Source organism: Oryctolagus cuniculus, chromosome 12 (genome assembly GCF_964237555.1).
Source record: "Oryctolagus cuniculus chromosome 12, mOryCun1.1, whole genome shotgun sequence".
Taxonomy (NCBI): Eukaryota; Metazoa; Chordata; class Mammalia; order Lagomorpha; family Leporidae; genus Oryctolagus; species Oryctolagus cuniculus.
The window spans coordinates 36504999-36531834 of NC_091443.1; the positions used below are offsets into that span (position 1 = coordinate 36504999).

The 26836-nt window shown below is 42.1% G+C and overlaps 1 protein-coding gene and 1 non-coding gene across 4 annotated transcripts; one reads left to right on the forward strand and one right to left on the reverse strand.

The window, feature by feature from the left end:
• Nucleotides 1–457: 457 nt before the first annotated feature.
• GEMIN2 (gem nuclear organelle associated protein 2) lies at nt 458–26836 on the reverse strand. Of its 3 annotated transcripts, XM_070053731.1 has the most exons (10): nt 26651–26835; nt 26218–26302; nt 23932–24021; nt 23637–23696; nt 19676–19789; nt 14476–14520; nt 11282–11350; nt 10067–10177; nt 6003–6061; nt 458–948 (listed from the first exon to the last, which is right to left on the reverse strand). In XM_070053731.1, exons 1-10 carry the CDS (start codon nt 26821–26823, stop codon nt 909–911), a joined length of 846 nt encoding a protein of 281 aa, XP_069909832.1. In that variant the 5' UTR covers nt 26824–26835; the 3' UTR covers nt 458–908. The 3 variants fall into 3 exon arrangements, with proteins under 3 accessions (XP_069909832.1, XP_002718197.1, XP_017203760.1); XM_002718151.5 differs by lacking the exon at nt 14476–14520 and having other exon boundaries at nt 26651–26836; XM_017348271.3 differs by lacking the exons at nt 11282–11350; nt 14476–14520 and having other exon boundaries at nt 26651–26836.
• LOC127483873 (U6 spliceosomal RNA) lies at nt 7430–7536 on the forward strand. The gene has a single exon (XR_007910667.1). It is a non-coding gene; the product is annotated as a U6 spliceosomal RNA (small nuclear RNA).

Sequence of the window (26836 nt, forward strand, 5' to 3'; positions counted from 1 at the left end):
TGGATTTCTGGGAATCTTCTGCTTTTATGAGAAAAAGATGAGATGTAGAAGGCTCATCTTCTTCCCTGTTTCCTCTCTTGAATACAGAAACACTGTTTTGAATTACAGTGGACAGCATGTAATAATGTGGGAAAGGCTGAAGGAATCTCAGAGACCTTGATATTGTTGAGTCACTGAATCAATGCCAGTTTTCATCACCTCTAGACTTGCTTTGTGAGAGAGATCAATCCCTACGTGTTACTTAATGTAGGAAATATCCCAGATACAGAAATAGATGTTATGACTGATATAAACAGATTGGTCAATAAAATCAAAACAGTTGACTTAACAAGAAATTTTTGAAAATGCTTTGTTGGAAAAGATTTTGTTTGTACAATAAATAATTTAAAAATAAAAGTACTGAGCTTAAATGGAAAACAATATATTGTTGTTGACTATGAACAAATCTGCCATTTAATTTAGATTATACCAAGTACATTCATTGCCTTTTATTTTGCTCAAGAATCAAACAATTTTAGTAACCAAAATATATTTTCAGCAAGATATTTCATGAATTATGTAAACAAACAATGAAACAGCACCAATGACCTCTGTAAAAATCTCAGCATACATTTTTTTATGCAGGCTGTTTTACTAATGAATGGCATTCAATTTGTTATAAACACACGTGATTGCAGAAAATTATTCAAACTGTTAATCAAAAACCAAGTGGGATTTTCCAGATATTTCAGGCATTCAAATTAATACAATCTATATTCTGAGTGTCAACTTTAGTTGTACAGGTTAAGATGCAAACCCTTCACACAGTGTTGAAGATGTGAAACGATCTGTGCTTGAACTGGCATTGTACCGCCTCAGTTTTAGGCTGCCTGCATCAGAAATGTCTTCAGTCCCTGAGATCACCTACATCAAGATGGTTCATCAGCTAAGTCATGTTGGTCAAAATACCTGGATGAAAAAAGAATTTATGCATAAAAATATTAATTATAGCACTACTTGTGGTAGCAAAAGACGACAAACAACTGAAAAGTCCATCAATAAGCAGACTGGTTAACTAAATTATAGTTTATCTACAAATGGAAGACTATGAAGAATGAACAAAAATTTACATTGCTACAATGTGATTTCTAGATTTACTAAGTGAAAAGAGGGTATAGAACAATTATTTAGCATGCTACCATCTGTGTGTAGGGATGCAAACATATTTGTAGAATTTAGTACCATCTGAGGTTTAGGCATTTATTGGGGGTCAGGGAAAGCACTGAATAACTTTAAAGAAATTGTCACATAATCTTAAATTAGAATTGAAATATTAATTTAAACTCAAAATTTATTTCTTTCTAAAAAAACATGCTCCTGGCCGGTGCCGCGGCTCACTAGGCTAATCCTCCGCCTTGCGGCGCCGGCACACCGGGTTCTAGTCCCGTTCCGGGCGCCGGATTCTGTCCCGGTTGCCCCTCTTCCAGGCCAGCTCTCTGCTGTGGCCCGGGAGGGCAGTGGAGGATGGCCCAAGTACTTAGGCCCTGCACCCCATGGGAGACCAGGATAAGTATCTGGCTCCTGCCATCAGATCAGCACGGTGCGCCCGCTGCAGTGCGCCAGCCGCGGCGGGCATTGGAGGGTGAACCAACGGCAAAGGAAGACCTTTCTCTCTGTCTCTTTCTCTCGCTGTCCACTCTGCCTGTCCAAAAAAAAAAAAAAAAAAAAAAAAAAAAAAGCTCCCTAGCCCTGTGGACTGAACAGGCCTAAGAGCGATGACTTCTAGCTTCCCTCGTGTTCAAACTGTGGTGTCTAAATACCATTTCCAACTTTTAATAAGGAACCAGCATGCCAGGGGAGAAAGACTGATTCCATTTCTGAAGCCAGAAATGTCCAAGATAAATTTGAATCATGTTGGCATACCAGAAAGTAATAAAGGTTTAAGAGACCACGAAGAGTTGTGTCAAAAGGATATAGGGACAGACTTAAAGTGGTCCCACTGGTCAAGGAAGGAACAATTTGCACATTAAAAAGAATAACGACACCAATGGATTGAAATACACCAATGTTACAATTATTAAATTAGATAATTAAAAAATAGAAACAACCTTATTGGTTGTCTTAGGAAATTGCTAAGTCACCTGTTTTTATTCCAAAATTAGTAATAAAGGGAAATAATCTAGCATGTACCATGATTTTTTAATTTTTATTACTTTTTAAAATTAATTTCAGAGGCAGAGAGAGTAAGAGAGCGCTCCACTCCACTGGCTCATTCTCCAAATGCTTACAATGCTTGGAATTGGGCTGGGTTAAATCTGGGAACTGAAATCTCAATCCAGATCTCCTATGTGAATGCCAGAAACTTAACTGAGGCATCACCACTGCCTCCCAGGTTCTGTGTTGTCAGGAAGCCAGAGTCAGGAACCAGAGCCAGGTATCGAACCTGGGTAGAAGTACCTGAGATACAGGTGACTTAATTGGTGGCTACATGCATACCCTTTAACCAGTGTCTTAACTGCTAGGGCAAATGCCTCCCCCAGGTTGGTTGGTTGTTTTTTTACAAATTATATCAGGGCAACCAAACTATTAATGGTAAGTTATTATTATTTTTTTGGACAGGCAGAGTTAAGACAGTGAGAGAGACAGAGAAAACGGTCTTCTTTTTCCGTTGGTTCACCCCCCAAATGGCCGCTATGGCTGGTGTGCTGCACTGATCTGCAGCCAGGAGCCAGGAGCTTTCTCTTGGTCTCCCATGCGGGTGCAGGGCCCAAGCACTTGGGCCATCCCCCACTGCCTTCCTGGGCCACAGCAGAGAGCTGGACTAGAAGAGGAGCAACCAGGACAGAACCGGCACCCCAAATGGGACTAGAACCCAGAGTGCCGGTGCTGCAGGCGGAGGATTAGCCTAGTGAGCTGCAGCGCTGGCCGGGAAGTTATTTTTTTAATAGAAAAAAATTCTAACAATATAATCAGGCTTCTAGACTATGTACTGGCTTACAGAAAATACGGGGTTAGATGAACATATTAAATACTACCATTAAGATACAGTCATTCCAGAATATGGGAAATTTTATGTCAAGTGGCCCAATTTATTAAACAAATAAATGGCAGAGAGAGAGAGAGAGTGAGTGAGAGCGAGAGAGAGAGAGAGCACATGCAACCATTCCAAGGGGCTGTTGGGGAGACTTGAGAAATATACAAATACAATGAATGGATCTTATTTGTTTTCTGACTTCAACAATTCAAATGTAAAGTGACATTTTTGGGACAACTACAGTATCTGAAACATAGACTGGTAGGTGTTACTGGGGTATTTAAAAAATTTATAAGCTTTGCTACCAGTATTACAATCACGTGTTTGAAAAGTTTTGATCAGAAGAAATAATATGTCTGTGATTTAGTTAAAAAACATTAACAAAAAAAATGGGGAGAAATGAAACATACTAGTGAACAGTTAATACTTGTTGAGGCTGGGTGATGGATGGTTCTGGGGCTTATTCTATGTTTGTGTTTGTTTGAACATCTCCAGAAGAAGCTTAAAAAAGATGCTTATCATTGGTAAAATTATTAAAGTGGTTAAATGTGTATTTGGTCCCAGTCAAGTGGGATTCCATTCACTTGAGTATATTACTTCTACAAAGGAGTTACTGTCTTGAAGCTACCAAAACAAACAAATCAAGATTTGTAATAAGAGCAAATACTTGTCTGGAAGCCACGACCACAAAATGAATAAAGAGCTACTCTTTTTTTTCAAATTTGTCATAATCTTTTTATTTATAATTTATATTTTCAAACTTTTTGTTGTCTTGAACTTTTTTCATTTTTATCTAACTTTCTGAGGAAAAATATGATCAATACACTTGAGTATTTCCTCTTTCATAACTGTATCACGTTGTACAATCTCAATGGATAAGCAATCAGAAACCATGTTTAAGTCTCTGGTTTTATTAATAACTGGTTTACTGAACTATCAATTACTTAACATTCCTGAACCTGCAAAAGGGAAAAAAAATCTTGATATGTTGTAAGGATCAGAGTGCCTAGGGCACAAATAGATTAAAGCAGGTATTAGTTTAAATGGTGATGAGTATAGTTTAGCTTAGCTTTGGAGTAAAGCTGCTTGGGTTTGGGCCCTAGCATTATCATCTACTAGCTTTGCAACGGTAGGAAGTCATTTAACCTCTTTCTGCCATGGTTTTCTCATCAGTAAACTGATAAAATAACTATCTTACGAGGATTAAATGAATTCCTACTACATAGCACTAAGAGAAATGCTTGGCAGAAAGAATTATCATTAGCAGCAAAATTACTGTAGATCAGGAAACCAGATACTGAATATGTATATTAAAAAAGAATCTTGTTTAGGAGAGGGAGGAATGGGCACAGGATTACTCACTTTCCTGATGTTTAAAACCTATTATAAAGTTTTAAAATGGTACTGACAGGGACAGGCAGTTAGCCTAGAAATTAAGACATTGGCATCCCAGATTGGAGTACTGGGTTAAATTCCCAGCTTCCTGCTAAGTAGGAACCTGGCAGGCAGTACTGACAGCTTTCTTTAGTAAGTGGGTCCCTGCCAATAGGACCTGGATTGAGTTTCTGGTTCCCCCGCTTTGTTTCCAGCCACAAGCATTTGAAGGCATTTGAGGAGTGAACCAGAGGATGGGTGCTGCTCTCGCTCAAATACATAACTTAGAAAAAAGAATCGAAAGCTACTGGCATTGCAATAGATTCACTGATAAGTGGAACAAAGATACATCCAGGAAGATACCTAAAAGAAATATATATGTTTTATTTAGAGTATGAAAAAGTTTTTAAATAAGTCCCAGGGAGAATTCTTACGTAAGAAATAGAATCAAACATGTACTAAATAAAAATATACCCCAACTGAAAATGAACAAATGATTTAAGCAATTAAAAAATACAAATCAAAAAATTAAACATGTTCTATACTCAGTGATAAATAAACAACCAGAAAGGACTAAGAGTCAAAGGGAGCACATAAACAAGTCTAGTATCTGCTAACACCAACCGATAGAATAAATAAAGGGGAGAGTGATCCAACATGGGAAGTGAGATACTCAGCAGACTCATAGAATGGCGGATGTCCTAAATAGCACTCTGGCCTCAGAATCAGCCCTAAAGGCATTCGGATCTGGCTGAAAAGCCCATGAGAGTATTTCAGGCATGGAAAGCCAAGACACTCTGGCAAAAAGATCTCTGTGAGTGAGATCCCAGTGGAAAGAACAGGTCTTCAAAGAGGGAGGTGCCTTTCTCTGAAGGGAGGAGAGAACCTCCACTTTGACTATGACCGTATCTAAACAAGATAAGAGTCGGAGAACTCAAGGGGCTTCCATAGCCTTGGAAACTCATAACTGGTGCATAGGGAGATTACTGATGCCATAAACAGGAGTGTCAATTGGTAAAGTCAACAACAGGAGTCACTGTGCACTTACTCCTCATGTAGGATCTCGGTCCTTAACGTGCTGTACACTGAGGCTTAATGCTATAACGAGTACTCAAACAGTATATTTCACTTTGTGTTTCTATGGGGGTGCAAACGACTGAAATCTTTACTTAATGTACACTAAACTGATCTTCTGTAAAAAAAAAAAAAAAAAAAAAGAAAAAAAAAGAAAGAAATTTTCAATTCCCAACTTGACTCTCACTGGGATTAAACATGACAATAGGTCTGATCTGATTTCATCATCATTTAAAAAAAATCATCTATTATTTTTCACTTTATGTTTCTGTGTGGGAGCAAACTGTTGAAATCCTTACTTAAGGTATACTAAGCTGATCTTCTGTATATTAAGATAATCGAAAATGAATCTTGATGTGAATGGAAGGGGAGAGGGAGTGGGAAAGGGGAGGGTTGTTGGTGGGAGGGACGGTATCGGGGGGGAAGCCATTGTAACCCATGAGTCGTACTTTGGAAATTTATATTCATTAAATAAAAGATAAAAAAAAAAAAAAAAAAAAATAAACAACCAAACAAGAAATCCAGGATTACTTAAGTATACCTGCTAACCAAGCAGATTAATAAATTCAAAGCAGGAACTCTCTCATCATCTTTGTTGTCCTAAAAAAAATTTCAAAAAAGAGAAAAAGAAAAAATTAAGTATAGACTATTCTTTCCGATATTTTGAAATAAACTTTAAGATGTAAAATATGAAAATTTTATAAGCTGATAATAACTATAACATGAAAATGGAACTGTCAAAGAAATAAACTGTAGAATTAATGACTACTTGAGAAACGGTTGAGATACCTTTTTTTTTGTTTTTAAAGATTTATTTATTTTATTTGAGAGGCAGAGTTACAGACATGGAGCTGGGCTGATCCGAAGCCAGGAGCTAGGAGCTTCCTCCTGGCCACCAACATGGGTTCCGGGCCCAAGTGCTTGGGCCATCATCCACCTCTTTGCCAGGCCACAAGCAGAGAGCTGGATTGGAAGTAGAGCGCCTGGGACTCAAACTGGCGCCGGCATGGGATGCTGGTGCTGCAGGTGGAGGCCTACCCTACTAAACCACAGTGCCAGCCCTAAGATCACCTTTTACAAAGATTTTGAACAGATAAACAACTAAGAATTGGAGGTTCTGAAGACAGTAATACAAGAGAGATTTTTTCCCTTGGCCTCAATTATAGGAGCAATAAAAAAAAGGCATGTCCTGACTGGGCAGTAATGAAAAACATAAATGTATTTTAAGGATGGGCCTATATTATGGCCTAGCATGTTAAACTGTTGCTTGTGACCCCAGCATTCCATTACCAGAATAGCAGTTTGAGTTCTGGCTGTTCTACTCCTGATCTAGTGGATGATGGTCAAGGTGCCTCCCATGTGGGAGACCCAGATGGAGTTCTTGGATCCTGGCTTTGGCCTGGCCCAGACTTGTGCGGCCACTTGAGGAGTGAATCAGCAGATGGAAGATCTTTTTTTTTTTTTTTTTTTTTTAAGATTTATTTATTTACTTGAAAGTCGGAGTTACACAGAGAGAGAAGGAGAGGCAGAGAGACACAGAGGTCTTCCATCTGCTGGTTCACTCTCCAATTGGCTGCAATGGCCAGAGCTGTGCTGATCCGAAGCCAGGACCAGATGCTTCTCCAGGTCTCCCATGTGAGTGCAGGGGCCCAAGGTCTTGGGCTATCTTGTACTGCTTTCCCAGGCCATAGCAGAGAGCTGGATTGGAAGTGGACCAGCTAGGATATGACACAGCGCCCATATGAGATGCTGGCGCTGCAGGCGGCAACTTTACCCACTACGCTACAGCACTGGCCCCTAAAAAAATATTTTAAGGAATTTATAACTGAGAAGGAATAAAATCTTGGCTTCTAGTTAAAGACATACTAAAAAATATTCCAGATCAAATTTCTGAATTATGATAGAGGAAACTTTGAACTGTACATTATAGAAAGCTCACTTTAAAATATTTGTTAAAATGACAGGCCTGTGCTTGCTTTGGCAGCACATATACTAAAATTGGAACAATACAGAGAAGCTTAGCATGACCCCTGCATAAGGATGACACACAAATTCATGAAGCATTCCATATTTAAAAAAATAAACAAATAAATAAAAATTTTAAATGCCAGGTATGAGACACATGGAAGGTAGTCTTTTTTGTTTTCAAAATTCATTTTATTTATTTGAAAGGCAGAATTTCAGAGACAGGGAGAGAAAGAGAGAGAGAGAGAGACCTTCTATCCACTGGTTCACTCCCCAAATGGCCACAATGGCCAGGACTGGGCCAGACTGAAGCTAGGAGCCAGGACCTAAACTCTTACTCCTATGTAGGTACACAGATCCAAGCAGTTGGCCATCCTCTGCTGCTTTCCCAGGTACATTAGCAGGGTGCTGGATCAGAAGTGGAGCAGGGCTGGTGCTGTGGCATAGCAGGTAAAGCTGCTGCCTGTGGTGCTGGCATCCCATATGGGAGCTAGTTTGAGTCCTGGTTGCTCCACTTCCGATTCAGCTCTCTGCTATGGCCTGGGAAAGCAGTACAAGATGGCCCACATGGCTTGGGTTCCTGCACCTCTGTGGGAGACCCAGAAGAAGCTCCTGGTTCCTGGTGTCCAGATACAGCCCTGGATGCGGCAGCCATTTTGTGAGTGAACCAGGGGATGCAAGATCTTTCTGTCTCTCCTTTCTCTCTCTCTGTAACTGTACCTTTCAAATAAATAAATAAATCTTTTTAAAAGTTTTTCAAGGAAAACTAACAATTCTGTCCCGGTTGCTCCTCTTCCAGGCCAGCTCTCTGCTGTGGCCTGGGAGTGCAGTGGAGGATGGCCCAGGTCCTTGGGCCCTGCACCCGCATGGGAGACCAGGAGGAAGCATCTGGCTCCTGGCTTTGGATCGGTGCAGCACGCTGGCTGCAAAGCACTAGCCGTAGCAGCCACTTGGGAGGTGAACCAACGGAAAAAGGAAGACCTTTCTCTCTTGTTTCTCTCTCTCACTGTCTAACTCTGCCTGTCAAAAAAAAAATTTTTTTTGTATGGAACAAAGCTGAATAAAACCCATTATCTGTTAACAGCACAGAAGATGAAATAGCCACATTAAATTTAGTAAGTGGAAAAATGTATTAACAGCCCTAAAAATGATTCAAAGTATGTCAGAAAAACAGAGGACAGGAGTAGTGTTTAGCCTTGAGGTGAAGACACCCACATCCCATTATGAGTGATTCCTGTCTTTGGTTCCTGACTCCAGCTTCAGCCAATATAGACCCTGGGAGGTGGTGCTGATGGCTCAAGTAATTGGGTTTAGGTAGGAGACCTCAAATGACTCCCCAGCTCTTCTCTTCAGTGCAGCCCAGCCCTGCCCAGCTCTGGCTGTTGCAGAATTTGGAGAGTGAATCAATAGATCTGTGTATGCATGCTATTATTTTTTAAAAGAGAAAATAGAGCGATTCTTAATTGTCTGGATCAGGGAACACATCATAGCAAGTGGTGGAATATAAGCCAGGTTATGAAAAATAAGTGGTACTTAGATGCAGACTGGAAGAGAATAGAAAGTCATTTTTGTGAGGGAGGAAGGTTTAGCAACAAAGCTTGGGATATATTTAGTGAATGGCCAGCACATTTTGCTTCAAGTACATGCCAAACAGTAGTTGGTTTGGGTCACACTGTGGAAATTCAATGAAAATATTCTGGAGTGTTCAACAGAGACCAAGTATGTGTTTTTGGGAACAAGGAAAGAGTGATAAAGAGAAAGATCAAAACTGGGCTTAATCTGGCATCAGATTAATTAATATAGTAACAGTGCAGGCATTTTTAGCCAGGCATACTGCCACTTAAGCCAAAAGCAAACACTTTCCACAGTCCCTTATGGCTATATGACTAAATTCCAGCCAATGAACTACACAGTTAGATGTGCTTACAGAACCTCTGGGAAGGCTATTTAAAGGGGGATTGGCCTTCTTCCCTTTATTCTTTCCAGAAAAGCTGCCTGTAATGAAAACTAATGGCTGGGGCCAGTGCTGTGGCGTAGCGGGTTAACATCCTGGCCTGAAGTGCTGGCATCCCATATGGGCGCTGGTTCTAGTCCCAGCTGCTCCTCTTCCAATCCAGCTCTCTGCTATGGCCTGGGAAAGCAGTAGAAGATGGCCCAAGTCCTTGGGCCCCTGCACCCACGTGGGAGACCTGGAAGAAGCTCCTGGCTTCGGATCAGCGCAGCTCCAGCTGGAGCAGCCATCTGGGGAGTGAACCATCGGACGGAAGACTTCGCTCTCTCTCTGCCTCTCCTCTCTCTGTGTAACTCTGACTTTCAAATAAATAAATAAATCTTTAAAAAAAAATAATGGCCAAAACTCCAGCAGGCATCTGGAATCCTGAGATGAACCTGAGGAAGCCACATGTGGCAGAACCCAAAGGCCTGGGTTACTGCTATATTACATCTTGTCTGCCTACTTCCTTTATCTGAGGACAACAATGCCATTTTATTTAAGTTGCTAGTATTTTCCACTTTCTTGTTATGTGGCCAATTCTAATTGCAACTAACAAAATATGCCAAAGGTCTCCCTTCTATTGGAATTTTTCACCACTATAAAAACTGCTGGATGCTTTCAATTTGGAAAAGTGAGGTGAAACTTACCACTAAGAGCCTCACTTCAGAGCACCTTCTTGCAAGCTGCCGAATCAATGAGTGAGCCTCAGGTAATAAAGGTTTTTCAAGACAAGCCAATAAAGCATAAAGCCATCTTCCCTAAATAGGATTAAAAAAAAAACTATTAAATCACAAGTTTAAATATTCTAAGCTGTGCCTGGTTATCTTCCATGAATAAATTCATACAACTCATTACTGTGTTACATTTAGACCCTCAGATACACTCTTTCACAAATATCTTTAGCTGTGAAACACTGCTGGTTTCTAAAAACTAAATCTTTCAAAGATGATAAAATTTATTAAAATTAGAAAGAACAAACAGGTAATTCATTTAAAAATATTCATCAAATTAACCCAACTTTTAAGGCCAAAAAAAAATGAGTTGTGAATATAAAGCAATAAAGTAAACACAGTGTAGCATAGTTCTAACAGTGTAGAAATAGAGCCAGACTGCCCTGACTTGAGTCTGAATTCTGCCAATTACAAGCTGTATTATGTTAATTGAGTATTGTGGATAATAACAGTTAATAAATTGTTGAGGGCCCAATGAATTATTATATGTAAGGTTCTTAGAATAATGTCTAGCATGTAGTACTTGCTGTTGTTGTTACTTCTGATCCTTTTGTGGACTGATTTCAAGGTCATTTTAGAAAATGCATTCTAAACTTTAACCAGTGCCACTGGAAGTGGGGTTTGCAGACTTGTTGCCAGCCTGTGAGCACACTGTTACTGCTCAGCACTGAGATAAGTAGTTTGTACCAGGATATAAATTAACTCTTTGGTTGACATTTGTCCTCTTCCCCCTCCCTGCCAAAGGAAGACTTTGTCAACGAAGGAAGCAGTATGTTGATTTACACCCTGGTGTAGGTTCCTTATTGCACCACAAACAAGCATAGTTCAGATTACACGTATACTGTCATGTATCACTTAAGGACAGGGCCACATTCTGAGAAATACATTATCAGGCTATCATGTCATTATGCATACACATAGCAAGTACTTACACAAACTAAGACCAGGCTATATAATCTTAGAGGACCACTACTGTAGATGAAGCCCTCCTTGCCCAAAAACATCATGGTGTGGCACAAGGCTAGTAACACATTTGAGTATACACACACACACACACAAATACCATACAGTCACACCTCATGTATCCTATGAAAATAAAACTGAATTATGAAAATAAAAAGATAACACTACCAATTCTGGAGTAAAGTCTCTTTCTCCAAACCAATTACTCAGATATTCCAAGACACTAGTTACTGTTGCCTAAAAAGAAGGGGGGGGGGGGATAGTGGCACAGAACAGTTATAATATTAGTAATAAATACTGACAAATTCAATAGGAGTTTCACTAAATTTAGTTAGAAAGCAACATTTAAGATTGTCTCATTCTTTAGATTTCCAAAGAAAACTGACTCATTAATAAGAGTCACCTCTGGGAATAGGCTTTCTTTTTTCCAAAAAAACCAAAGAAACCTTTTATTTAAGGAATACAAACTTCAGAATTTCTTAAGTACAAATTTAGGAATACAGTAATTCTTCCCATCATACCTGCCCTCCCTCCTACCCACACTCCCACCCCTCTTCTTCTTCCCTCTCCCATTCCCAGTCCCATTCTCCACTAAGATGCATACCCTCCAATGGCCGCCACGGCCAGCGCGCTGCAGCTGGCGCACCGTGCTGATCCGAAGCCAGGAGCCAGGTGCTTCTCCTGGTCTCCCATGGGGTGCAGGGCCCAAGCACTTGGGCCATCCTCCACTGCACTCCCGGGCCACAACAGAGAGCTGGCCTGGAAGAGGGGCAACCGGGACAGAATCCGGCGCCCCGACCGGGACTAGAACCCGGTGTGCCAGTGCCACAAGGCGGAGGATTAGCCTACTGAGCTACAGCACCGGCCCTAAGATGCATTTTCAATCAACTTTATACACAGAAGATCAACTCTATACTAAGTAAAGAGTTCAACAATTTGCACACACACACACAAAACTGTTTCTCAACACTTGAGACAAGGGCTGTTCAAGGTCATTATATCTCGAAGTTAATTTTACCTTTTTTTTTTTTTTTGAGAAAATTAAGTTTAAAGAAGCATTCAAGAATGATACATCTTTTGGGAGCAATTAGACATAACTATAACTTATGAGACATAAGACCTCCACTTAATAAAAGAAAATAAGTCCTTGAGAACAAATTTTATCATTAGTTAAGGAAGCACCTAAGAAAACAAGCAAAGGAGTTGGACACTTAGGCAGATGTAAAACTTATGAGACTTAAAAATATCATTCACTTAATACACTAAAACAAAATAAATCTTTGAGAACAAGTTTCACTGTTAACTATGATAACACAACTCTTTGGAGGACAGAGGTCTTGCATGGGAAGTTAGTGCACAATGACTCCTGTTGTTAATTTAACAATTAACACTCTTATGTATGATGTCAGTGACCACCTGAGGCTCTTGACAAGTGCTGTCTAAGGTATGTAAGCCTTCTGAATTCACAAACTCCGTCAGAACTGTATGGACTTATTTTCTTTTACTGTATAAATCAAGGTCTTATAAGTTATAGGTATGTCTAATTGCTCACAAAAGATGTATCGTTCTTGGTGCTTCTTTAAAGTTAATTAAGTCAGAATTTGTTAAAATTTAGACAAGGCCATAAGCAAAGTGGAAGTTCTCTCCTCCCTGCAGAAAAAAGTACATCCTTCTTTGATGACCACCACTTCTACTGGAGTTTCACCCACAGAAGTCCTTCATGTAGGACATTTTTTGCCATAGTGTCTTGGCTTTCCATGCCTGAAATGATCTCCATGGGCTTTTCAGGTAGACCAGAATGCTTTAAGGGCTGATTCTGAGGTCAGAGTGCTACTTAAAGCAATTGTCATTCTATCAGTCTGCTTTATGAACTGATGCCCATGTTGGAGCATTGACTCCTTTTTAATTCTATTATTACAGAAATGTAATCCAGACACTTACTCCTATTTATATGAATGCTTTAACACTTAAAATGCTATTTTTACCATCCAGCTTAAGGGGATTTGGGGTGGGAATAGGCTTCTAAGACAAATATTCCTATACTTTCAAATATCAATGAATGCCTTGATTAAAATACTAGGATTTAGTTTGTAACTACTAATATAATTTAAAACTATTTGAAAAACTTGACAAACTCTTCAAAAAAAGAGTCTTTACCTTTAGTCCATTTCTCAATTCAAAACAAAGTACAAATCTGAAGAAACAAATCTAGAAAGACCTGTTTTACAGCTATACAGGTAGAATTTATCAAACTCTTGAAAAAACATCCTGTGGCTTATTCAAATATGGCTTACCAAAAAACCTACACTGATAGAATTTACAATGACAGCTGCAGTATCTTCATACAAATGATCAAGTACGTGAAACTGGCAGCCTACTGTATGATTTTCAACAGAGTATAAGCCTCAAAAAAAAAAAAAAAAAAAGACATTTTCCAAAGGTACACAACGCTCTGTAAACAGTTAAACAATTTATTTGCTTTTTAAGTAGCTACAAACGCCATTCCTAAATGACTGAATAAACTTATTTCTCCTCTTCTGATGCAAGAAATTCTGTATTTCAATCTTAAAGAAATGTGGAGGACATCTAGATACAAACAGTAATCTAACCTTACTATTTAAGTCAAGTCCCAGAATCTAAGATTTAGAACTGAAAGGTACACAATACTTTAGCACTGTGACTAACAGCATGGGCTTTGGAGTTAGATCTACCAGGACACTGAATCCCAGTGCTGCCATTTATTTGTTCAAAAACCACTTGCGGGCCGGCGCCGTGGCTCAATAGGCTAATCCTCCACCTTGCGGCGCCGGCACACCGGGTTCTAGTCCCGGTCGGGGCGCCGGATTCTGTCCCGGTTGCCCCTCTTCCAGGCCAGCTCTCTGCTATGGCCAGGGAGTGCAGTGGAGGATGGCCCAGGTGCTTGGGCCCTGCACCCCATGGGAGACCAGGAAAAGCACCTGGATCCTGGCTCCTGCCATCGGATCAGCGCGGTGCGCCGGCTGCAGCAGCGGCCATTGGAGGGTGAAACAATGGCAAAGGAAGACCTTTCTCTCTCTGTCTCTCTCTCTCACTGTCCACTCTGCCTGTCAAAAATAAAAAAAATTAAAAAAAAAAATTAAAAAAAAAAAAAAAAAAACCACTTGCAATCACTTAAGCTCAAATTTTATTTCTCACTTATAAAAAAAAGATATTACGAACTCCTGACAAAGGGTTGTAGTGAGAATTAAACAAGAACTATTGTAGAGCTTAGGACAAGGTCTTACACATTTTAAATGTTCAGTAAATGTATTCAAATACTTTCTCACATTGCAAACAACAGAATGCAAAAAGTGCACATATCCATAGCATTAGATAGATTTTACCTGATTCATTCTGCTAACAATACTGAGCAAGGGAGGAAAACCAATCTGAAAGAGAAGATGAGACTGAAATTTACTAAATGGCACTGTAGGGAGGGCTTCATTTTTAAAAAACACTTATTTATTTTTTATTTTTTTTTTTATTTTTGACAGGCAGAGTGGACAGTGAGAGAGAGAGACAGAGAGAGAAAGGTCTTCCTTTGCCGTTGGTTCACCCTCCAATGGCCGCCGCTGCAGCCGGCGCACCGCGCTGATCCGATGGCAGGAGCCAGGATCCAGGTGCTTTTCCTGGTCTCCCATGGGGTGCAGGGCCCAAGCACCTGGGCCATCCTCCACTGCACTCCCTGGCCATAGCAGAGAGCTGGCCTGGAAGAGGGGCAACCGGGACAGAATCCGGCGCCCCGACCGGGACTAGAACCCGGTGTGCCGGCGCCGCAAGGTGGAGGATTAGCCTATTGAGCCACGGCGCCGGCTAAAAAAACTTATTTTTTTTAAGACTATTTACAACAGTTGTTTGGAAACAAAGAACAGATAAGAGAAAATTCCTTCCCTGCTCACTGTAAAGAGACACCCCAGGGACTATCACACTGATGATACCACAGAAATAATGTCTTCAAATTTGAATACATAAATTGTAAAGTATGGTTTTTTTTTTAAAGATTTAGTTATTTATTTGAACGAGTTACACACACACACACACACACACACACACAGACCTTCCATTTTCTGGTTCACTCCCCTACTGGCTGCACAGTTGGAGCTGTGCCAATCTGAAGCCAGGAGCTAGGAGCTTCTTCCAGGTCTCCCACATGGGTGCAGGGGCCCAAGGATTTGGATTTGGGCCATCTTCTCCTGCTTTCCCAGGCCATAGCAGAGAGCTGCATCAGAAGTGGAGCAGACAGGTCTTGAACCAGCACCCACGGTGCTTCAGGTGCTTCAGGCCAGGACATTAACCAGCTGCACCACAGCACCGGCGCCAGGTATGGTTTTAATAACTAAAATGTTGAACTATAAAGTTTAAAACAAGATACTATTTGAAAAAATTAACTTATTAAATACTGTGGGACCAGTATCGTGGTACATTGCTAAGCTACCAGTTACATGCCTGCATTCCACATTAGAATGCCAGTTTGAGTCCTGGCTGCTGCACTTCCCATCCAGTTCTTGCTAATGCACCTGGGAAGGCAGAAGATGTTGGCCTGGGGAATTGGGCCCCTACCACCCTCATGGGAGACCTGGATGAAGCTTCTGGCTCCTGGCTTCAGCCTGGCCTGGCGCTGGTCATTGCAGCCATCTGGGGAGTGATCCAGCAGAATGGAAGCTCTTTCTCCTCTCTCTCTCTCTCCCTCTCTCTAACTCTTTCAAAATAAATAAATAAATAATTTTTTTACTTTAAGATTTATTTATTTGAAAGGCAGAGTTACAGAGAGGCAGAGACAGAGAGAGAGAGAAGTCTTCCATCCGCTGGTTCACTCCCCAGATGGCTGCAACGGCCGGAGCTGTGTCAATCCGAAGCCAGGAGCCAGGAGCTTCTTCCCGGTCTCCCACATGGGTGCAGGGGCCCAAGAAATTGAACCATCATCTGCTTTCCCAGGCAATAGAAGAGAGCTGGATTGAAAGTAGAGCAGCCGGACTCAAACCAGTGCTTGTATGGCATGCTGGCACTGTAGGTGGCAGCTTTAGCAGCTATGCCAGAGCACTGGCCCCATAAATAAATACATAATCTTAAGAAAAATATTATCCAAAGGGCCAGTATTGTGGCACAGCAGGTTAAGCCACTGCCTACAATGCCAGCCTCCCTTGTGAGTCCTGGCTGCTCTACTTCTGATCCAGCTACCTGCTCATGTGCCTGGGAAAGCAGTAGAAGATGGGCCCAAGTACTTGGGCCCCCGCCACCTACATGGGAGATGTGGATGAAGTTCCAGGATCCAGGCTTCAACCTGGCCCTTGTGGCCATTTGGGGGGATGAATCAGCAGCTGGAAGCTCTCTAACTCTGCCTTTCAAGTAAATCAATAAATCTTAAAAAAAAAAAATTATCCAAAGAATAACTTTCTCGTGTAAGAAAGCATCAAATTAACTTTGCTGAAGGACTGAGACTATATAGATTCCTCTATTAAGTGTAAGAATGCCTATTTTTCCAGCCTATATATGGTATATTGATTTTTGCCAATATATTATCTGAAAAGTAGCTCATTATAGTTCTATTTCTGTTTTTTATTTTTTAAGATTTATTTTATTTATTTGAAAGACAGAGTTACAGAGAGCGGTAGAGACAGAGAGAGAGGCCTTCCACCCGCTGGTTCACTCCCCAGATGGCTCCAATGGCTGGAGCTGCGCCATTCCAAAGCCAGAAGTCAGGAGCTTCTTCTTTTTTTTTTTTTTTTTTTGACAGGCAGATTGGACAGTGAGAGAGACAGAGAGAAAGGTCTTCCTTTGCTGTTGGTTCACACTCCAATGGCCGCTGTGGGTGGCGCGCTGTGGCCGGCGCACCGCGCTGATCCGATGGCAGGAGCCAGGTACTTATCCTGGTCTCCCATGGGGTGCAGGGCCCAAGCACATGGGCCATCCTCCACTGCACTCCCGGGCCATAGCAGAGAGCTAGCCTGGAAGAGGGGCAACCAGGACAGAATCTGGCGCCCCGACCGGGACTAGAACCCGGTGTGCCGGCGCCACAAGGCGGAGGATTAGCCTATTGAGCCACGGCGCCGTCCCCAGGAGCTTCTTCCGGGTCTCCCATGTGGGTGCAGGGGCCCAAGGACTTGCGTCATTTTCTCCTACTTTCCCAGGCCACAGCAGAGAGCTGGATTGGAAGAAGAGCAGCTGGGACTAGAACTGACACCCTTATGGCAGGGCTTTATCCCCCTGCGCCACAGCGCCAGCCAAGTTATATTTCTATTAAAATGGAAGCTGGGCATCCAGTCATACAGAAACAAATTGTATTTCCTTTCTGTGGGATGTATGATCTTTTGCTTCTTGTTTTTGTTTGATATGTCTGTATGTGAGGTGACTCTTGGCCTTTTAAATGATTTTTGGAGCTGTTTATATTTTAAAAAATTTATGTATTTGAAAGGCAGAGTGAAAGAGAGAGGGTGAAAAACAGAGTCACATCTTCCATCCATTGGTTCACTCCTCAAATGTCCACAATGGCTGGGTTGGTCCAGGTAGAAGCCAGGAGCCTGGAACTCCATCTCGGTCGTCCACGTGGGTGGCAAAGACCTAAGTACTTGGGTTATCCTTTTCTTTCTTCCCTGGCACTCCAATAGGGAAGTGGATCCAAAGAGGAGCATTAGGGGCTGGAATTGGCACTCTGATATGGGATGCCAGCTTCCCCAGCAGCAGCAACCAGATGTACTACAACAGTGGCTCCCTGCAGTGGGTTTTATAGAAACATCTACTGGGGCCAGTGCCATGGCGCAGTAGGTTAATCTTCTGCCTGCGGCACCAGCATCCCATATGGGCACTGGTTCTAGTCCTGGCTGCTCCTCTTCCAGTCCAGCTCTCTGCTGTGGCCTGGGAAAGCAGTGGAAGATGGCCCAAGTCCTTGGGCCCCTGCACTCATATGGGAGACTGGGAAGAAGCACCTGGCTCCTGGCTTTGGATTGGCGCAGCTCCAGCCATTGCGGCCATTTGGGGAGTGAACCAACGAACGGAAGACCTCTCTCTCTCTCTGCCTCTATCTGTAACTCTGTCTTTCAAATTAATAACCAATGGATGGAAGACCTTTCTCTCTGTTTTTCCCTCTCACTGTCTATAACTCTACTTCTCAAATAAATAAATAAATAAATAAAATCTTAAACAAAAAAAAGAAACATCTACCTACTTGAGATCAGGTGAATCCTGAAGGACAAGGAGTGGGCCACGTAATTTACGACTGAAGCCATGTCAAACTTAAATGGATTCTTTTAAAAAAAAAATTATTTGAAAGGCAGAATTACAGAGAGAGGAGAGACAGAGAGATAGTCTATCTATTGGTTCACTCCCCAGAAAGCTGCAACAGCCAGGAGCCAGGAGCTGCCTATTTATTTATTTATTTATTTATTTTAAGCTTTATTTATTTAGGGGCTGGTGCTGAGGTGCAGTGGGTTAAAGCCCTGACCTGAAGCACTGACATCCCATATGGGCGCTGGTTCTAGTCCCAGCTGCTCCTCTTCCAATCCAGCTCTCTGCTATGGCCTGGGAAAGCAGCAGAAGATGGCCCAAGTTCTTGGGCCCCTGCACCCACGTGGGAGACCCAGAAGAAGCTCCTGGCTCCTGGCTTCAGATCAGCCCAGCTCCGGCTGTTGTGGCCATCTGGGGAGTGAACCAGCGGATGGAAGACCTCTCTCTCTCTCTGTCTCTGCCTCTATCTGTAACTCTGTCTTTCAAATTAATAAAATAAATATTTAAAAAATTATTTATTTGAAAGGCATGATTACAGAGAGAGAGGAAGAGACACACACAGAGAGTTATCTTCCATCTGCTGGTTCACTCCCCAAAAGATGACAATAGCCAGAGCTGGGCCTGGCCAAACCCAGGAGCCAGAAGCTTCTTTTGGGTCTCCCACTTGGGTACAGGGGCCTAGCACTAGGGCCATGTTCTGGTGATTTTCCCAGGTCATTAGCAGGGAGCTGGATCGGAAGTGAGCAAACATGAACCAGGATGCTGCGTTGCAGGTGGTAGCTTTATTTGCTATACCACAACACTGGCCCCCTAATAAATACTTTCTTAACATTTCCTCTCCAGAATAGGTAACTTACTGAAGATTTTAAAGCCATCTCTCTGATTATGTAATGTTTTCTTAAGTACTCTTAACTCAGTGTTTGACCTGTGCCTAATCATTTCCACAAATTAATTCCTATCTAACTCAAAATTCTTCTACCACTGAGACATGAGATATGAAGTCGACATACAATATGCCACAGTGAATTGTTTCAGGAACTAGTCTGCCACTCTGTAGATTATACTCAATAAAATAAATGAAAGATTGGCAATATTTCATGTAAACAGCTAGTCAGTAAATATTTTAGGCTTTGCAGGCTACATATTATTTCTCACATTTTGTATGTTACTTTTTTTACAATGCTTTAAAAACACAAAAATCGTTCTTAGTTCATGGGGTATAGACAAACAGGCTACAGACTTGATTTGGCCCAGGTTGTATTTACACTAAGTAAGGCACCAAAATTAAAATGCTATGCTTTGTTTATCTGCATTATTACCTACTTGCACATAATCAATTCCAGGGCTTTCATTTGTAGGTGGTCCAACAGCCCCTTCAGCACATAACCTTTCACCCAGACAAAATTTTTTCCAGCCTTCTTCATCTTCAGACTTTGGCTAAGAGGAAAAAAAAAGGAATTAATTTTCCTGTACTTATTCTTTATAGTGAACGTTAAAAAAAGAATCGCCCTATTCTTACCAGCTCAACACAAATATATGGGGTCAGTTATGGGCAGAAATGTGTGCCCCAAAATTCATATATTGAGGCCCTAACTTCTTTTTTTTTTTTTTTTTTTTGACAGGCAGAGTGGACAGTGAGAGAGAGAGACAGAGAGAAAGGTCTTCCTTTGCCGTTGGTTCACCCTCCAATGGCCGCTGCGGCCGGCACGCTGTGGCCGGCGCACCATGCTGATCCGATGGCAGGAGCCAGGAGTCAGGTGCTTTTCCTGGTCTCCCATGGGGTGCAGGGCCCAAGCACTTGGGCCATCCTCCACTGCACTCCCTGGCCACAGCAGAGAGCTGGCCTGGAAGAGGGGCAACCGGGACAGAATCCGGCGCCCCGACCGGGACTAGAACCCGGTGTGCCGGCGCCGCTAGGTGGAGGATTAGCCTAGTGAGCCGCGGCGCTGGCCCATGAGGCCCTAACTTCTAATATCTCAGAAGGTGACTATATTTGAAGTTAGGAAGAAGTGATTAAAGTTATGTAATTAGGGTAGTCTCTGATCTAATCCCAGGGTGTCTTATAACTTTTCTTTAAAATTTTTTCTTTAAATTTTTAAAAATTTACTCCTGTAAGAGCAAGCCAGAGTGGGTAGGGAATATTCCATCATTGGTTCACTCTCCAAAAGCCTGCAAAAGCTGGGAGCCAGGAACACAATCTGGGTCTCCAGTGTGGGTAGCAGGGACCCAAATACTGGAGCATCACTTGCAGCCTCCCAGAGTGCATAGTAGCAGGAAGGTACGATTGGAAGCAGAGGTAGGATTTGAACCAGGGATGGAGGCATTCCAAATGGTGACTTAAACTGCTGTGCCAAAAACCCAGCCCTCAGTGGTTTCTTTTTATGAGGAAATTTGGATACACAAAGAAACCTGGGATTTACATGCACAGAGAAAATGCACGTGAAGACAAAACAAAGAGAAAGAGGGCATCTGTCAGGGAGAGAAGCCTTAGAAAAAACTGACTATTGACATTTACATTTTGTTCTTGAATTTTTAGCCTTCAAGATCGTGAAAATCAGTACATTTCTGTTTAAGCCATCTAGTTTCTTATGACAGTCATAGAAATTACAGTGCTTGGGTGGATACAATCTATGTGGGATATGTTTACCTTACATCACATTTTAATGCACACTGGGGTATGTTCAAAAGAGGATAATAAAGATAGAAATCACTGTGGAGTGGGGCAAGCACTGGCACTGTGGCGTAGCATCTAAAGTTCCCATTTGCAGTGCTGGCATCCCATATGGGCACCAGTTCAAGTCCCAGCTGCTCCACTTCTGATCTAGCTCTCTGCTATGGCCCAAGTGCTCGGACACCTGCACCCAGGGGGGAGACCCAGAAGAAACTCCTGGATCCTGGTTTCGGATCAGCGCAGCTCCGACAACTGCGGCCAATTAGGGGGTCAACCGGCGGATAGAAGACCTCTGGCTTTCCTTCTCTCTGTGTAACTCTGACTTTCAAGTAAATAAATAAATCTTAAAAAAAAAAAAAAAAAAAAAAAAAAGAGCCGGCGCCGCGGCTTACTAGGCTAATCCTCCGCCTTGCGGCGCCAGCACACCGGGTTCTAGTCCTGGTCGGGGTGCCGGATTCTGTCTTGGTTGCCCCTCTTCCAGGCCAGCTCTCTGCTATGGCCAGGGAGTACAGTGGAGGATGGCCCAAGTGCTTGGGCCCTGCACCCCATGGGAGACCAGGAAAAGCACCTGGCTCCTGCCATCGGATCAGCACGGTGCGCCGGCCGCAGCGCGCTGGCCGCGGCGGCCATTGGAGGGTGAACCAACGGCAAAGGAAGACCTTTCTCTCTGTCTCTCTCTCACTGTCCACTCTGCCTGTCAAAAAAAAAAAAAAAAAAAAAAAAAAAAAAAAAAAAAAAAGAAATCAATCAATCAGTGTGGGGCAGTTGCTGCAGTACAGCAAATGTAACTACTATTTGCAATACCCGCCTCTCATATTGGAGTGCCCCTTCATGTCTGAGCTACTTTGCTTCCGATCCAGCTTCTTGCTAGTAGGCCTGGGAAGGCAGTGGACGATGGTCCAAGTACCTGGGCCTCTGCCACCCATATAGGGAGACCTGGAGGGAGTTTGTGGCTCCTGGTTTTGGCCTGGCCCAGCCCTGGCCGCTGTGGCCACGTGAGGAGTCAACCAGCAGATGGAAGATCTCTTTCCTTGTTCTCAACCTCCCACTGAGCCTGTCACTCTGCCTTTCAAATGAAAAAGCTTTTTAAAAATACACAGTAATACTTGATAGATGACTGGATAAATCAATAAATAAATGTTTACATATATTTACATAGTTGCCATCAGCAATGTACTTCTAAAATTTTCATTTTTTAAACACGTTTACTTTATAATACTCTACTGTAGTGATGGACTGTTCTGATTCAACAGCTGATTGAATCAATCATGTGATGTCATGTGGGTGGCAGGTGCTCAAGTACTTAAGCCATCACTTGCTGCCTTCTCAGGAGCATTTAGCAGGACGTTGGATTGGAAATGGAGCAGCTGGGACTTGAAGTAGTACTCTGATACAGGATCCTGGTGCTCTCCCAATTTCTTTTTATTCAGGACTCCTGAAGAACTTAAAATTATCTCTAAGCTGATAAAACACAGGAAAGACAACTTTCTTATATGGCTGATTGGTTTCATTACTATGTCACTTTATTGTGAAATAGATATGATACCCTACAAATATATGGGTTTACTGTATGACACCATTAATTCATCAGGAAAATCCAACAAGTCTTTAAAAAGTATTGTTAAAATTTGTTTGTAGGGGCGCTGTGGCATAGCGGGTTAAGCTGCCACCTGCAGTGCTGGCATCCCATATAGGCACCAGTTCGAGACCTGGCTGCTCCACTTCCAATCCAGCTCTCTGCTATGGCCTGGGAGAACAGCAGAAGATGGCCTAAGTCCTTGGACCCCTGCACCCATGTGGGAAACCCAGAAGAAGCTCCTGGCTCCTGGCTTCAGATTGGCGCAGCTTCAGGCACTGCAGCCAATTGGGGAGTGAACCATCAGAAGAAAGACATCCCTCTCTGTCTCTCCTTCTCTCTCTGTGTAACTCTGATTTTCAAATAAATAAATAAATATTTAAAAAATTATTTGTTTTTATTATTTATTTGAAAGGAAGACAGACATACATGCACAGACAAAAACAAAGAAAAAGAGAGAAAGACAGAAAGAGAGTTCTTATCAGTTGTTTCATTCCCCAAATGTCCCCAACAGTCAAAGATAGGCCAGGCTGAAGCCCGAAGCAAGGAACTCAATCCAGGTCTCCCATGTGGTTAGCAAGGAGCCTTCCACTTGAGCCATCAACCCCTGCCTCACAGGGTGTGCATTAGCAGGAAGCTGGAACTGGGAGCACAGCCATGACTCAAACCCAGGCGCTCTGATACAGGAGACAGGCATACCATTAGTCCCAATACCCATCCTCCAATTAGCCTTTATTCAATCTTTTTGTAAATCATGGAACGTACTTATTTTATAAAAAGTAAACATCCCAAAGAAACCATAAGGACTTGCAGAGGCCAACCAGTTACCCATCCCAATCCCTCAAGACACTGTGCATTAAAATTATCATGAAAGTTAACACCTTAACATGACTGACTACTCGCATAACAGAACTAATACCATTAATGGTATATGGAAGAGATTGAAAATAATATGGACCAGGAAAACAGATCTTTAAAGACTGGAGGTAAATACAGACTATTTCAAGCAGTTTACAAATTAAGTTGAGATTACATACCATGGTCACATTACTATCCAACTGTTGTGACTTCCAGTGACTTCTATGTTTGTTTACACTCTAAAGGAAGAAAAGTTAAGACAGTGATCTTCTGAGAACAGTAACCTGAAGAGCAATCAATTTCTGCATAAGATTCTAATCTTCCTAAAATTTGGAAAACAGGTTTCAAACTGTATGCTACATAGTGATTATAAATTGGTAATGGATTCACAAATATTCTGCATATTTCAGAATCATAAATCTTATTTTTCCAACTACAGTCAGAGAAATCAATCTGATGAAATGTGATACTTACCCGTCGAACAGTTGAAAACTGTGATACTTGTTGCTGTTGCCACTGAAGTGTTGGGGAATAACCCTCAGGGGCAGGCTGGCATCCTGAAAGCTAGAGATCAGTTCACAGGCGTTAGGTTCAATGTTAGTGTTATAACTAGAATCCATGCCTTTGTAAGGTACATGTAAAACTAAGATGAAGAATAACTAAGATCTAAGACAAAAAGTACATTTTGCAGTTACACAAAAGTAGGCCTTTCACTGCACTATTTATGTCTTGGTTTAAAATGTAAGAAAAAAGATCACTATATTTTATTTAATAAGAGAAATCTGGAATGGTTTATAGTTGGGAGTTTCTAGGAAATTAAATGACATGATCTCTGGAGATATAATCTAGGCCTACATTTCTATAATAATAAAACTGAAACAAAAATATTCAGAATAAAGAGTTTTGGTATGGACAAAATGAACTCAAATAATTTGAAGACATGACTTTAAAAGAAGTCTACTTTTGTTTACCAAAAGAGTATATAGTCCATAATTGATCACATAGGACTGTTCTGAAATAAAACTCATTAGGGTCACTTTTTTAAAGTAAGATACATACTACATGTTCCACAAACTAAAAAACTTATGAAAAGGAATTATATGAACCCATTAGTGTCTGATGAGGAGTGGGTAGGCCTCACAGCTAAGATGCCTGTGTCTTACACTGGTGTGCCAGGGATTCACTCCCTGCTCTGGCTCCAAACTCAAGCTTCCTGCTAATGCAGACCTTGGGAGACAGTGGGGATAGCTCAAATAATTGGATTCTGGCCTCCAAGGTGGGAGACCAGCATTGTACTCCCAACTTCATTTCAGCCCAATCCTGGGCACTTGGAGAGTGAACCAGTAGATGGAAGTACTCCCTCCCTCTCTAACAATAGTAATAACAAATTAATATTTAAAATGTTCATAATTTTAAATATCAGATAAAGAAATTGCTTAGAATGTAGAAAGAAAAGGATATACCAGTATAAAAATTTAAAATGCCATTCTTTATTTGGTCTTCGGTTAAATATAATTTAGATATATCTAAATTAGATAGACTTTCCATGACTATTCCAACTAAAGTAATTCTCCCTTCTCTCCTCCCCAAGGTTTATTTATTTACTTGAAAATCAGAGTGACAGAAAAAGAGGGATAAACAGAGACAGAGAAGATAGAGAGATCCTCCATCTGCTGGTTCACTCCCCAAATGGCCCCAACAGCCAGGGCTCGGCTGGCCAAAGCCCAGAGACAGGAGCTTCTTCCAAGGCTCCCACATGGGAGACAGGGGACCCAGCGCCTGGGCCATCCTTTACTGTTCTCCCAGGTGCACCATCAGTGGGGCAACTGGGACCCAAACTGGTGCCCATATAGGATGCCAGCACTGCAGACAGTAGCCTAACCCTTTGCTCCACAGCACTGGCTCCTGGTTTATTTCTCAAAAGATGGCAACAGCTGGGGCTGGGTCAAAGTTAGGAACTCCATGCAGGTCTCCCATGTGGGTGGCAGGAACTCAAATACTTGGGCCATGATCTGCTGCTTCCCAAGTGTATTATTGGGAAGCTGGATCAAAAGCAGAGTAACCAGCACTATTATATGGGTGTCCCAAGCCGTAGCTCAACCTGCTGCACCACAATGCCCACCTGGGCTCTCTCTTTTATTATCATAGATGTTTATTTTCTTCACTGCAATATTCACAATACATAATTTTAATTTTTGTTTGTTTACTCCAACTTCTTCAGAAGAATGTAAGCTCTATCAGGGTAGGCATCTTTTATCCCTTCCTGTATTGTATTCCCAGAGCCTGGCACAACCTAGTCACAACAAAAACAACTAACTTTACTTTTCCTACTTGCTGAATAAATAAATAAAAGTGTCCATAAGTAGAAATGCACATAACTAGAAAAGCCTAAGAGATCAGCTTTCTATTCTTAGAAAAACAAAAACCAGCCAAATTCAGAACATGCAAACTACACTAAATAAACACCAGAGAAGTAATTATGAAAACGTAACTGGAAAAAGGTTCCTTAAAAATAAAAGTGCAAGTAGCCTATTTAAAGGCTCCTTAGGTATTGGGTCACGTCCCTAAAGTAAGATGAGCAAGTCTTCATATAAACTCCAGGTCACGAAAAGGTTCTTGCGAGGCGGCAGAGGCAAAGCGTGCAAGCCAATGCTTAACTCCAGAGGAAGCAGTCAGCTATCACGTACACCACAGTCGACACTCTCGGATATTATAAGAATGTGTGTGTCAGGGAAATCCCCATAAGATTATAAAACTCACAGAAACATTCACACTCTGCTTCCTTTTCAACTTCTTTGGGTCAATCTGAGCTACCACAACATCTGGACATTGAGCTGCTTCGATCCTACAAATAAGCAATAAATGCAAGAAATTTAATTACTATCGCGCTTTGTTCGCGTGCAGTAAAACAAGCGATCCACTTCCACAGTTCATTAGGAAATTAAAAATCCAGAATTCCAACTGGGGTACTAAACACGGGATGTCTGACATTATCTGGATTGAAAGCAAAGAAATCCAAGAACACACATCTCGGTATCCGTTATCAAGTTAAAAGGAAACTCGCCACTTGGGATGTAACCCAGAGATGCGGAGCATAAACTGGGACAACAGGGACGGGACTTTTTGGCACCACGGGCCCTGCCCAGCGGCAGGGGGAACGATGAGCCCACCCGTACGGGGCCAAAGCACTCACTGGACCCGCCTCAGGTACTCCTGCGGCGTCCTTGGGGGTACCGAGGGATCGAAACCCTCCGTCAAGTCGCAAGGCTCCACCGGCAACAGCCGGGGCATCAACTCTTCCACCGCCGACTCGGAAGAAGGTACCCACGCCATAGCTTTCAATCCAGCCGGTCCCTCCCTGCGCATGCGCCTAGTCTAG

Excerpts from the sequence above, each read along its gene's own strand:
- GEMIN2 (XM_070053731.1), bottom strand. The coding sequence starts at position 26,823 with ATGCGCAGGGAGGGACCGGCTGGATTGAAAGCTATGGCGTGGGTACCT. Across the intron at positions 10,178-11,281 it reads GAGACTTTACTCCAGAATTG|GGAAGATGGCTTTATGCTTT; the intron begins GTAGTGTTATCT and ends AATCCTATTTAG. Across the intron at positions 949-6,002 it reads TTAATCTGCTTGGTTAGCAG|GTATTTTGACCAACATGACT; the intron begins GTATACTTAAGT and ends TTTTTCATCCAG.